The following is a 14165-nucleotide window of genomic DNA, read 5'->3' as shown; positions in this document are numbered from 1 at the left end:
AAACGCCGGAAGGCGTTTCCGCGGACACTGCCCCCTAGCGTCCCGGAGGACCGAGGTGCCGACAGCAAACCCGCCTTGAAAATCCCTCCTGGAATCCACATGGATTTAATCCCCCTCGGATGACCACTGGGGACAAGCTGCTTTTGTTTTTTATTGTTTATAAATCTCCTCGGAGCGCGGGAGGCTGTAAACATCATCCAAGGGGCAGAGAGTTATAAAAGAAAACCAAGGAGGTGGGGTATGTGGCGGGGGAGGGGGAGAATTCCATTCTCCTAACGCGGCGCAGATGTCGCTTGTTTTCCTCTCCCCCCCCTCCTCCTGGCTCTATGGAATCGTGTCACCACCGGCAGTTTTTGCGCGATTCCCAAGCTAAGCCAGCTCCAGCTGACTGTTCCTCGGGAGGTTCCTGGTCCGGTTGACGGCGTCAACCTCTGGATCAAATTTCTCCACGGGGATCACGAGTTTCCTCCGGGTGTCCATGCACTTGTTGTCCAGCTGCAGGGAGTTGGTTTTGTAGCCAATGTCGGTCTGGATGCGGTGAAGTTGTCTATAAAGAGCGTCCAAGGCATTCCTGGGAACGAGGGGAAGGGAGAGGAGTTGGGATTAAACACTGCATTGCCCACCAGGGAAGTGGTTACAGCCCCAAACCTGCCAGAGCTCAAGGAGTGTTTGGACAACACTCTCAGTGACAGGGTGGGATTTTGGCGTGTCTGTGCAGAGCCAAGAGTTGGACTCGATGATTCTTGAGGGTCCCTTCCAACTCAGGATATTCCATAATTCTAAATTGGACAGGAAACACCCAACTTCCCACCTTCTTCACAGAGCATTTGGCCCCGTGCAAACAGCGAACTCATCAGATACTCCTTGGTGGGAGACACTCCTTGTTTGGGGCAGGGAATAATGAGCCCACACACTGCCAGCTGCCAGCCCACAGCAGCATTTGTCTTGCTACCTCTTCACCCTCCTTTTTGCCCCTTTTGGAACCGTCTGTGCCTCGATGAAGTCAGAGTCGAGCAGGGGTCGTGGGAGTCCTGCTCCCCTCCAACCACACCGACCCCTCATGCTGTGCCTCGTGCCCACCGAGCCCATCCTGTCCCTCCCAGGGAGCAGGACACTCACTGTGACTCTGTCCGCTTCTGCTGCAGCACTCGGATCGCTGCCTCCAGATCCTGCACCTCCCCTGTCAGCCCGAACTGCGCCTGCAGGGGGGACCAGGGATGGTTTGACAAAGGCCACACTGCTCCCATTCCCCCTCCACCCCAGCTGTGACATTGTTTCCTTGCTTTGCTCTGTCACTGTAGGATCCATTGCTCAGCCCCTCCAAAACTCATCCAGGTTTTCCAGAGCCCCCATCCCGCACAGGGGCTGTGCCAGGGGAGGTACCTGGTCCCTGCAGAGCTCCACGTGGGGCCGGTAGGTGCGGGTCTCCAGGCGGGTGTGAGCCACTTTCAGATCCAGCGTCCTCTTCCGGAGATCTTCCTCCAGCTGCCGGATTTCCTCCTCCATCTCAGCAATTTCCTCCAAGGTCTGAGGAGATAAAGATGTGTCGTGAGGGATGGCCTGGGAGATAGACTGGGACACAGTCCCTGTGGCTCCAGGGATTTCACTGTGCCGGGGATGGATTTCTGAGGATTTCTGAGAACTGAACCCTCTGTTTCCACAAGCTGCTTTCCATGTAACCAACAGCCTTTGGGATTCCATTCCCAGTCAGGGCTGTGATGGATGACCAAAGAGACAACACTTACGTTCTTCTCCTGCCATCTCAGTTCACTAAGGGCTCCTTCCATGTCTCTAATCCTCTTCCTCAAGGCAAACTCCGTAGCTATCCGCTGAGCGTCCAGCTCATTGTTTGTCTGGGGAGGGAACAGGCTCCAGTCACATGTGGCTACAAGGTGTCTGTGCCCCCAGCTGTGCCTGGGAGGTTGGGGCAAGCCCAGGAGCAAAACCAGCTGGGTTTGGCCACTGCCACAACCACGTAGGTCACGCTCCCCTGGTAGCCAGAAGGCAGGGATCGGTGGACAGGTACGTGCCCTCCAGCTTGCTGACACTGCTGCAAGCTCCACAGCACAGCCAAGCTCCTCTCTTATACCAGGAGCTGCTCCCAGACAGACCCAGAGACATGCCTGCCACTCTCCCACACTGGCTCCAGGACAGCACCATGGATCCACAGCCGAGGGAGCATTACCTGGGCAATGGTGAGCATGATGGCTCCTCGGAGGTCAATCGAGGCTTTCATTTCTGCATCAGCACGATCCTTGTTGCACTGGCTGTTCAGTTCCCACTCACGAAGTGCAGTTGTTCTGTCAACAAATCAGTTAAGAAAATAAACTGAGTGTTTGCAAGACAGCTCAAAGGAACCACCTGCTGCAGGCCAGGATGGCTTTGGGCAGCACAAAACGATTCCAGAAATCTGGAGGTCACGTCCTGCCTCACCTCCTCAGAGACTGAACCCCACTGAGCCCAACAGCTGCTCCACCAGGGACACATCCAAGCCATGGGAGGGAATGCCAAGTGAAAATGTGCAGCAGCTCCCCCATGAGCTGTGCCAGGGGTGACACCACACCACTGAGTGTCACCTACAGCCAGGCAGGAGGCCCAGCAGCTGGCCTGGGTTTGTGGTGACAAATTAGCTAGCTCCCAAAAGTCTGTGGCTTCACCATTCCACAGCAAATCCCAGAGCCAAATCCTGTTCTGAGCTCTCTCCAAAGCTGTACCCATCAAACCAGGATACAGCACAGAAGGAAAAAGCATCTCAGGGCTCTTGCAGGCACCAGCACAGATTTGGCCACACAAGGGCAGGTTCTTTCCTTACCCGTCTGGGATCCGCGTTGGGTTGACCTTGAAGGAGATGTTGCCGGAGGTGACGTTGAAGGACAAGCACTGCCGATCCAGATCCAACGCCTCCACCTTGTGCCGGTGGTCACAGTTCAGCTGCTGCCGAGCTTCCTTCAGGAGGCTGCGGAGAGCCGGGCTGGAGTCAGTGGGAGCAGGCCAAGGGGAGCGGCAGCTCACAATTCCCAAAGCTTCATCACCATGCCAGTCATCTCTGAAATGAGGGATGACCTCCCACCCCACTGGGAACTGGGCCCGCCCCTCCCAGCACTGCCTGTGCTGGCATCGCCCTGGAAAATGGAGCTGCAAAGGATTCCCATGGAGGATTAGGGCCTGGGAGCTTTAACACCTCCCAGCTGCTGAGTCCTGAACCAAGGCAGGTGGCACAAGAGATCTGTCTGGGCCAAAATTTCCCGAGGGTGCTTGTGAAGTCTCCCTTGACACACTCTCCCTTGCCAATCCCCAGACCTTGACAATAACCATCCAAGGCTCCTGTGTGGTTCCCTGCCTGCCCGTCTCAGCGTGGCATTAGAGGCACGTTAAATATCTGGGGCCAAGCAAGGAGGGCAGAGTTTGGCCAAAAGCTGTCCCTCCTCACCAGAGCTGTGTGAAGGCTTGGTCCACTCGCTGCTGCAGCTCCTTCTTGGCTTTCTCGATCACCTTCACCTCCCTGTGCAGCTCCTCCTCCACAGGGTCCCTCACCACGTCGATGTCGCGGCGGCTCTCGCGGAACGTCAGGCACTCGATGGCAACATCCAAACACAAGTTCTTTGCCTGGAGGGCATCTTCTGCTGCCTCCTTCACCTGGAAGAAGCAGTCAGCCAGGTGTGTGTGGGGAACCTTTAGGGATGGGAGGAAGAAAGGAAGGGGAACCCACCCATACCCTCATTAAGAGGGGCTCACACTGCCCATCTTTGCAGTTCTGAAACCTTTTAGCAGGTCTGGAATAAAAATTGCCAGAGCCAAACATCTTAGTCCTCTACACCTGCCACTGCCATTGGGAATCACACCTTGCTGGGGACAAACAACTCCAGGAGCAGCAACGTTTAGAACTCACAGCATCAGAGATGTCCCACTGCTATTCTCTAGTTAAAACCAAACATTTTTGAGGGACGGTGTTAACATATTTCTCATTTTCCTTCAAAGCTCTAAAAAAAGCCCAAACAACAAAAAAAACCACCCAGAAACCCAAACAGGACCATGCAGTGCATGGTTCCATATCATGGCTTGGCTCAGCCAAGAACACACAGTGGTTTGTCTTCCAGGAAGTCATTCCATCAGCTATGGATCCCAGTATAAAATATACATATATATACATATAAATATATCTAGTGAAAAGGCCTCCTTGAAATCCAGATGGGCTTGCCCATTGCACAAAACAAGCCTCAATTATTACACTCTCAACATGGGATGTCAAAGTTGATTTCCAGCCATCTGTTTTCCCAACATACTTTGGTTAAGGCATCGATTTCCAAGTCTATGTCTGTGAGGCATTTGGCCAGGACCTCTCTCCATCTGTCCACGCTGGTAATACGATCCTTCAGGCGGGTTCGGGTGTCACACTCATCCCATTTCGCCTGGAATTAGAGAGAAATGCCGTTATTCTTTTCAAAATTGCATTTATGAACCTTGCTGAAGCCTCGCCTTGTTTTTGGGGCTGACTGACCCTACACAGGAGCACAGCACGTTGCCGTTTGGTCTAACAGCCATTTACACAAATGGAGAGCACAGAGAACAACACAAGTTGCAACAGACACGAGAATCACACCCGAGGATTTCCTGACCGTACAGACACATCACTGCAGGCAGATTTACAGGATGTAAATGCACATATTTAGCAGTTTCTGTACGGGTCCATACACCCAGATCCAGACGCTCTCCCATGCTCTTGAGCCTGATATCCTGACAAACCCGGGAGCAGCCCCCCTGCCAGAAGGCGCACCTGGTTGCCGGTGTCGTTGCGGAGAGCTCGTGCTTCCTGCCGGATTTGGTGGGAAGTAGAACGCTGGTGTTCGGCATCGGCCGAGATGCGGTGGGCGTTGTTCTGCCAGTCCGGCAGGGTGAACCGCTGGCCCGGCTTGACGCTCAGCGAGGCCATCTCGCTCAGCAGGTGACTGCACGGGGGTGGAAGATTTATCTGTTTATTCATGGAATTACACCCGAAATGGAGCTGCAGCCACAAACTGCAGAGCTCTTCAAGAGAAAAGCAGCAGCAAACGGTAACCTGGCACCTGGCCTAACACAGACACGTGTGTGCTTATGAAGTCTCCCTCACGACGGGGAGCATAAGGACAGGTGATCGGTGCCGTTCCTCTGCCCCGGGTCAGGGGAAAGCCCTGTGCACCGGTCCCTCCTTGGGGAATGGAGCTGTCTGCAGGGACAAGGAGCTGCTCACAGCACTGAGCTTGGACAAAATGGCTGATTTTGTGACTGATTCTGCCGTGCTACAGCTGCAGGCTGAGCCCAGGGCTGTGATCCTGGGGCACTCCAAGGCTTTGCAGGGACAGCAGAGTTTGCAGCCATCTATCTCCCTGGTTACCCAGCACATCCTGCACAACGGGCAGGAACTGCAGGGCCCGCTCCACAGACCCAGAGCGGGTCCCGAGGGGGCTGCAGGTGCCCAGCACCTGTGGGATACCCCCTGTCTGCCGCAGCCCCCTCGGGCACGGCCACCGACAGCACCGGCTGACGGGGAAGCGCAGAGCAGGCATTCCCCAAGGGAAGGAAGCGCGGAGGGAGGGCACAAAGGGCCGCGGGGCACAGTGGTGGAGGGGGCTGTGAGGGCACTCGGCACCTCCCAGCCTCTCCCTCGGGGCCGACCCTGCTCCGCTCCCCAGCTCAGGACCAGTCCCGACCCCTTCTCTCCCCTCCCAGCCCGGGCCGGTCCCGACCCCCTCTCCCTCCCCCTCAGAGTCGCTCCTGGCCCCGCTCGCCCCCCCCCAGGGCCGGTCCGGGCCGTGCTCCCCTCACAGCCCGGGCCGGTGCCGATCCCGCGCTCTCCCCCGCTCAGGACCGACCCTGGCCCCGCTGTCCCCCCTCACCGTTCCCGGCCGATCCCCGGTCTCCCCTCACCGTTCCCGGCTCTCCCCAGGCTCGCGCGGGGCCGTTGCCGGGCGGTCCCGGGCAGCGGCGGGTGCGGCGGGTGCAGCACCGGCTGCGGGGCGGGTGTGGGGGACAGGGACACTGCGAACCGCAGCCGAGTGGCACCCAAGGCAGCTAAGGATGATAATAATAATAATACTTTAAAAAATCCCAACAAAATGACCCATAGAGCAGGAGGGAGCGCCCAGACCCAGAGCACCTTCCCCACCCCACAGCAGCCATCCCTTCCCAGGACTCCTGCAGGTGGTCACAGGATTTAAACTACAACCTGAGCATTTCAAGCTCGGCCCCGTTTGGGGTTGGTTGGTTTGTTTGTTAAACTAAACGGCATTAAAATAAAAATCAAACAGAAAAGACCAGAAGTAAGTGGTTTTCTGGCATGGGTGTGCCTGGAGCTCCCCGCAGATCCCACCGCCCAGCCCAACACCTCCACGTCCATCTGCTCCTGGCTCTGGGAATAAATTAAAACGATGCAAGTAGAACTAAAATAAAAGTATCACAGATGCATTTCAAAAAAAAATTTATTTTTCAAATGAATACGGTTCGTTTACAATACACTCAAGTTGATGGTATCTATAGCCAGCAGAGATCGATGACTGCTGTGTCCTATACACAGTCGTACAGAGGTTACAGATGCCTACGAGAGGGAAGGAACAGTGAAAGAAGTCGACATTTTACTGTGCTGGAAAGAAAGCAACTCTTGCAACAGGTAGAAAATTTTGGCAAGAACAATTTTTCCGGAAAGGGAGAAGGGGCAGAGGACACGGCTTCTGCTTAGCAAGTACATCTCAAACACCAACACGTTCCCTCCCACCCCGCACGGCTGCAGCCCACGCCCGCGGTACAAAGAGGCACACATGGTCAAGATGGTTAAGTAAAAATAAAGGCTTTTACCAGTTTGTTTGCCACCCATCTACAATCTATTTGTGCAACGTCTCAAGTCACAGCTCTGCTTTACTCCTGAAAATAATTCCCTTTTGCTTCGAAAGCCCCCAGGACCTTCACGGTGGGAACACATTCACGCTCCTGCTGAAGCAACGGGACACCAAAACAGGGGAGCAGTTACCAGCATATGAGAGAGAGCAGACACATGGGAGGGGATGGATCCCCCGGGCTGATTTATTAGAATTTCATTGGGAAAAGGAATCCCAAACAGCATGATTTCTTTTTTCTTTCTTTTTTTTTCTTTTTTAACAATTTAAACACATGATCTTAAATACGCAAGATTTCTATGCACTACATTTCTTCCAGCAGTCTCCAAAACTAACCCAGCTCACTGGCCAACGATGTGTATGGCACACACGATGCCACCTGAGCCACCTTCTTCTGAAGATCCTTTTGAGATTGGCTCATATGCTACTGACTTCTGTGAAAGCTTTAAAGGACAACGTTCTTGTCCATGATCAGACACCTCCAGCCAGGTAAACAGCCCAGTTTTTCCCCAACAAGCACCACTTATCCACCACGAGGTTACCTGGGGGAGCTGAACTGCTCCCACCGAGGGAAGGGACAAGAACAACAGACAGGAGGGTCTGTACCCTGTGAGCCCAAAGCGTCACCCCATCCATGGAATGCTGATCCACACGCCAGTGCCTGTAAACCCAACATTTCCAACCCCAAACTCGCTCTGCCAGCTCCACTGCTGTGCTGCAGCTCCCTTTTCACACCTGCCTGCAAACGGACACCGAATGCAACGAGCTAGAAGCAGGTTTTTTTCTACAGGAAAACAACATGAAGTTGTCTCAAGGTGAGATTCAACACTGAAAACTGCAAAAATCAGAAGGTTTCGCTGCGAAACAGAAGTCAAGTCAAAGAAAGCTAAACACTACAGCCACAGGAGGGGAGTGATGTACAAAACCAAGTACCCAGGAGAAGCCATTCTTCACTGCAAAGTTGCTTCCTCTCACCGAGTTTTGTGGGTGTTCAATTCTCCTCACTACCTGAAGAGCACTACTCAAGTTTCCACTTTGCTGGCACTCCATCGGGTTCCAAAACTCCCAAAAGTCCTTTAAATTCTCCACTGCTCCAGTGGGCATCACTTTGCTATTAGGTCTGAGCGGACACTAACCAGCAAGACATGGATTTTTCTATCAAAGAAACTAGTTTTGAAGATATTCAAGAGATTTGCAAGTGTTAAGCATAAGGAAACTTTATTAGTAACTATTTTAAAAGCTAATTTTTGCACACCTGTACGTAAATGGGTGGTGGACCTATGATTTATGGGCCAGCATAGCCCTAAACTCAACACAGTCATGTATTTGTGTTGCTAGGTAGTGTTACAGTGTTAATTTTTCAACTGCCAGATGTGTTTGAAAGACCTGTATACTTCTCAGCAATGAAAAAAGCCCCTCCATTTAAATAAACTTGCCTTCTGACTGTCTGTTTTACAAGAAATGGATTATTTGAAAAGAAAGCAACGTGTCAAACATCACGGGATCGACCCCAAGTGCCTTCGGCCTCGGGCAGAGCTGTGATGGGAGGGAAGGGAAGAGCACAGGCTCCAAACAGAACCAGAAGATGCAAACGTGCAAGAGGTGCACAGGTTTGTATCAAGCAGTTACCATTGTCACGACACAGTTCAACCCCAGAACACCCCGTAACTCACTCTCGTAAGGCGACACGAACCATCACAAACATTTTCTAGATGAAAAACGAGGCAGTTGTTTCCCCCAGGTCAGAGAGGGAACTCGCTCCAGAGCCAGCTGGTATTGGAGCTTCTAGCTGGACAACTCCCCAGTATCTCAAAACTGCATCAAATAGAACCTGATGGAAAAACTCTTCTATTTTGGTCTGAAAATCCACTTTTTTTAGCAGCTTTAAGCCCAAACTGGCACCTAAGGACAAAGGTGTCTAATTCTGCACAGCACACTGTCTAAAACAGGTACTTGGTGTCAGAGGATGAGGGATTGTTCCTCCCCTCACACCACTTTGTCTCTCCCAAGCGACCACACGATTCTGTTCCCTGCTGTTGGCAAACTGCTTCTTGAGGAATTATCTGTGATGTTTAACCCTCACCTCCACATTCCCACTGAATCAGAGCTCTGCACTGCTCTCCAACATTCACTGGACAACATTCCCCACATCCCTGAGAGGGGAGAAGCAATGGAGTGTATGGAAAGCTGCAGGAGCACAGTAAAGAGTGAGGACATCACTGGACAGGCAACATTCAAAGAAAGGCAGAATTAATGATTCTCATTAGATAAACACATCAAGGTTAAATTTTATCTTAAAAAAATTGCAAGTCTACCAGGAAGTAGGTTTATTTGATGACATTGTTCTTCAGAAAACACTTATTTTAAAAGCTTCTCCTCTCTGGGTAGTTCTAATTCACAAATAATTCAGGGCTCGCTTTGATTAAATAATTCAAACACAAAACCAACTCCATTCTGACCAAGCACTTCTAGCTTTAAAAACAGTTCCAGAAAAACACTAACCATCCTACCAATGCAAACACAGGTTTTTCCAGCTCTGTTCCTGGTCAGAAAAAGGCACATGCTTGCTCTCAGTGAGTTCAAGTCCAACACAAACAGTTCAGGACCACCAAGCTCATGGTTGACGTCCCCATCAATGTCCCTGAAGGGCTCGAGCTGATCACAGCTCACCCAACACCCACCCACCTCCTACCCAGTCCTTTACTTCTACAGGCTCTTGTCACCATCACAGCCCCACCCTCAGATCCAGAGCTGGCCTGTGTTCCACACGGCTACAGCATCTCAACATGGCTAATTCCACACAGGCAGGGGAGGGAGAGTGAGCCTGCTCAGGGAATGGGGGGGAGGTAGGCAAGAGCTGAGGAGGAGCAGAGCAACTGTAGTGCTACAGCAAAATTACCTCTACACCTGGCTGCTGCTGTTCCTGGGAGCCAGACACACCTCAGGGCAACCAGGGATCTGCCAGGGCTTCTGTGTTGGCTGGAGGGGTCAGATATTGCTCAGAAGCCCCTCGGGTCTGTTGGTTCAGGTAGCACCAACCTACTGGAACCTGCACCCAGTTTGATCCAAGTAAAGGAGTTCCAAGGTCTGGATAAACCACAGTTTGATTTCAGGGTGCAGCTATTCCAGGCACTGCCACCTGCTCACAGCACAGTCCTGGAGGAGAACAGGTACCGTTAAAATACACAGGAAAATGCTTTTCTCCTCATGTGATCACAGAATCAGAAAATAGTCTGGGTTGGAAAGGACCTTTTAAATGTCATCCAGTTCCAACCCAGGGACACCTTCCACTATCCCAGGTTGTTCCAAGCCCTGTCCAATCTGGCCTTGGACACTTCCAGGGATGGGGCAGCCACAGCTTCTCTAGGCAACCTGTGCCAGGGCCTCCCCACCCTCATGATAAAAAGCATCTTAGATATAATCAGAACTGACCCTCCTTCAGTTTAAAACCATCACCCCTTGTCCTATGGCAACAGGCCCTGCTAAAAGTTCATCCTCATCGTTATCAAAGGCCCCTTCAAGTACTGAAAGGTACTGAAGGAAAACATCAGCTGTCAAGTTTTGCTTTTCTTCTTTACTACAGGAAGCAAAGAAGGCTCTGTTGCCTCTTCATCAGCTTCAATTTTCCATTTAGATTCTCCCACTTGATGATTTTTAAAGCAGTCTGAATAACTTCTACTGGGCTCTGTTACTTTGAGTCTGTTCTTGCTGCCTCTTTCCAACACTTTTCTTCCTCTTGCAGAGCTGCCCCAGCAGCTGCAGGATCTCAATGTCCCACAGGTTCTCCATCTCCCTGACAAGGCCCTCCCTGTCCACTCACAGCTGCTCCTTGGGGTGTTTTGATTTGCTGTTTGGTTGGGTTTTCTTAATTTGAAGTATTTTAGTAGTGTCTCTTTTCAGTGGTTTATTAGCTCCTATTTAATTTGGATACATCATCATACACCCTCAAATGACCGAAACAGAAACATTTCTGCTGGAATTAAACCTTGTGTGCAGCAGCTCATTGACACCAAGGCAAGAGATTTATGTCCAACAGAAACTTGCTTTGTCAGGTTCTTCTGTCATTTCTTTTGATAGAAAGAAAAGGCAGCAACTTCCTTCTAAATCTCAACAGCTCCAGTGTTAGCTAAATGCAGAGAGAAACAAACCAGTTCACAGGCGAGGGAGGAGATGGAGAATATTGCTGGAAACAAGCTGATGGTGCAAGATTTTTGGCCCTTTTTAGTCTAAAAGATAAAAAAAGCTACTACTAAAAAGGACAGGAGACACAGTTTTGGCTCAGAACTTAGACTGAAAAATGCTTTCTAAACCCTACTCTAGTAACACTAAGAAATTGGGAATATAAAACAATTGAACATCATGGCAAGCTTAAATACCAACACAGTGGCATTGGGCACTGTAATAAGACAAGAAAGTTGGTAACAAACTACAAGAGACTCACGTCTCGAAGTTGAATCAGAAGAAATTACAGAGCAAAAAAGAGTCAACTTGTGTCTGGGGAGCGGAGCAGGGGCTGCACCCCACGGTCCTCGGGCAGCGTCCCCTCACCACGGAGGGGTGAGCACTCAGCAGGGGCACTGCCCCATGCTGGCACTCGAGGCCCTGTGTACTTCATTGAGGATGTCCAGAAGCTCTGCTTGCTCCCAGAAAAAGTCTGGACATGTACACATTCCTGCAAAGATACCACCTGGAATTACTCAGCGACTTCTGCGCTTAACTCCTGATTATTCAAACCTACCCTGACTGATGTCAAGTTACTCCACATCTTAAATGCCCAACGTTATAAACAGTAATAAAATGCACAAAATCATTTTAGTTGTAAAGAAACAAGGTACCAATGAAGCCTCTGTCTATGGTGAGCGGGTTTATTGGCTCCTCTCAAACACGACTGGTTAAGCTGAATTCGGAGAAGAAAACCAAAACATTCAGAAACTTCTCCCGCCTAAAAATAAAGTGTTAGAAGCAACACACAGAGCAGACACGCAGACCTATGAGCTGCACACAGACCACCAATAAATATACAGAAATATCACAAGAAAGGACGAGGCTCATCATAAAAGAAAAGTCCCATAACTGCCACTCAGACCAAAGGAAAGGGAAGTGTGTGTTTTTTGCAGGCATGTGCAAGCACATTACAGTGTCATCAAAGCACAACTTTGCTATTATTATTACTTTATGCAGCATTACAAGGTTACTGAGGTGCAGTGTTTAATAGTCTAGTCTACAGCTTTTCCTGACTGGAGGAACGCTCACCAAACTCACCAGAACCCACCCCCTCCATGGCACCACCCACCCCCCAACCCACTCCCATCCAGAGCACCCAACTCCCAGCTGGGAATCAGAAGGACCCAGTGATCCATGACATCCCTCCTGGACACACACAAGCCATGTGAGGACCCACCATCTCCTAAGCCATCCTTAAGACATCCTCCTAAGACACCTTTCAGTTTGTCTTGATCTTTGGGATGTCTCTACCCCTAAGAGATGACATCCTCCAGTAGCTGTGGATTCCTTTGGACACTAACCACATCCCTAGAGCTTCTCCCACACCCTAAACCCCAAACCCCCTCAATATGAAGAGGCAAATCACATTGACCAAACCCAGCCCAAGCCCAGCCTACCAGCTGAATTTGGTGATCGCTCCTCAATGCCTCTCCCTCCAAAGGAAAACACCTTCCTGGTTATTCTTGGTCCTGACTCAGAGAAGCTGGTGCTTGAAAGTACCTAAAAGATACTATCAAGCACTTGGCATTTTTCAATAATTTATCTTAAATTTGCAGCCACGTACAACTGGAAAATAAAAATCTACAGCACCATCTTCTAAAAAGGCACTTTCTGAGGACTGTCTTGCTTAAAAAAAAATAAAAGTCACTCCAAGTTTTAAACAGTGGAACTGCTTTGTTTGAAAAGAACCCTACAGTAATGACCCGTGGCAGATGAGGGGGTACCTCAGACAGGATTTGAAAGGCCAGGGCACGTGGGGTGCAAAGATGGATGGAGCCTCCCCAGCACCCTCATTTCTGCCAAACTGATGCTTTGATATTTTCCCTCACAAACCTCTCGCTTACAATTCCTTCCCCTCCACATGCACCTTTGCCTAGTCAGGGACAACAGTCTGGGTTTTAGTGTCACACAGATCAGGATTCTTAAGACTCTGCTTGGGAGGGAAAATGTAGGATCCTGTATCCATCTCGCTCATACCTCAACTACAGAAAGTACAAAATCTTCTACCAGCAGAAAGCATCAACGAGCTCAAGCTCTAACCATGATATTGTACAAAAACCAGGAGTGAATTGGCTAAGTGAAGTTGGATTTCAATATGTGCCAAAATAAAAATGATATCCTGACACACAGCATCAACCTAAAGTACCATCTTTGGGTAGAAAAAGACAGGAATCTTTCCCTTTGATTTTTTCAATAGATCCAACCAACCTGCCAGTAGCAGCCACAAAACCCCACGGCACTGAGAGGGACAGGGCATCAGCCTGGCCTGACCAGAGACCACGATGGCCATTTAGAAACAACCTCCTCTGAAAACTGAATTTACAGGTCTGACATACATAATCTGAGCTTGTGATTTCTTGGTTATAAAAGTGCTTCGAGAAAGGTTCTAAACCCTCAGTTCAAAAAACAGGGAAAATATCAGAACAGGACAAGATATGAAGAAAGTGTAGAAAAACAAAAGGCCTCAAGCTTGAGCTTGGAATTTCACCAGAGTGAACTTTAAGACTAGTAGAACACCAGTATTTGTAGCTGGAATTTGTACAGCAGATGACTGTCTGGTATTTCATGTTGAGCATTTTTTAGGACAAGAATTCATACATGAATAAGTGAAAATCATTGAGGACCAAGAGCATCTTGAAATAATTTGACTGATAACTTCCAGAAACCCATTTAACTCCTGAAAAACCATTTCTGTGGCCAGACAAACTTCCAGAAGGATGCCGGAGTGAACCCTATAAAAATAACTTTTGGACACGTGTAACCAGATGACACATTGAACAGTGACACAGCGATCCTGAGTCCAATGACCACGGCTGAAATCCCTACCAAGGACAAAAGGTGACTTAGGGAGTCACTAAGTGTCTGCAGATGTCACAAGTTTAACGCCTCGACCACAAAACATTCCAGGGTTCCCTCCAACTGTGGATCTACCAATGGCCAGATGGCAGGATTCGGCACAGCCAGCTCCAGGTGAGGAGGGGCACTGCCAGCACCCCATGGCCAGCACCATTCCAGCAATACCCTACAGCCACTCCTGGCCCAGCCCTGGGGCTGCTCCCACCACGGGAGCACTTA

The 14165-nt window shown here is 50.3% G+C and overlaps 1 protein-coding gene across 3 annotated transcripts; it reads right to left on the bottom strand.

The window, feature by feature from the left end:
* Positions 1-131: 131 nt before the first annotated feature.
* On the bottom strand, positions 132-5968 carry TEKT2 (tektin 2). 3 transcript variants are annotated; one of them, XM_032710010.1, is made up of 10 exons: positions 5874-5968; positions 4775-4946; positions 4284-4409; positions 3431-3636; positions 2813-2956; positions 2186-2300; positions 1746-1853; positions 1384-1527; positions 1120-1199; positions 132-571 (listed from the first exon to the last, which is right to left on the bottom strand). In XM_032710010.1, exons 2-10 carry the CDS (start codon positions 4928-4930, stop codon positions 370-372), a joined length of 1281 nt encoding a protein of 426 aa, XP_032565901.1. In that variant the 5' UTR covers positions 4931-4946; positions 5874-5968; the 3' UTR covers positions 132-369. The 3 variants fall into 3 exon arrangements, with proteins under 3 accessions (XP_032565901.1, XP_032565903.1, XP_032565902.1); XM_032710012.1 differs by having other exon boundaries at positions 5905-5960; XM_032710011.1 differs by having other exon boundaries at positions 5850-5894.
* Between the last annotated feature and the right edge of the window lie 8197 nt (positions 5969-14165).

This window comes from Chiroxiphia lanceolata, chromosome 24 (assembly GCF_009829145.1).
Source record: "Chiroxiphia lanceolata isolate bChiLan1 chromosome 24, bChiLan1.pri, whole genome shotgun sequence".
Taxonomy (NCBI): Eukaryota; Metazoa; Chordata; class Aves; order Passeriformes; family Pipridae; genus Chiroxiphia; species Chiroxiphia lanceolata.
Note: the sequence above shows the minus strand (reverse complement) of the source record. Positions and strands in the feature narration are given on the sequence as shown.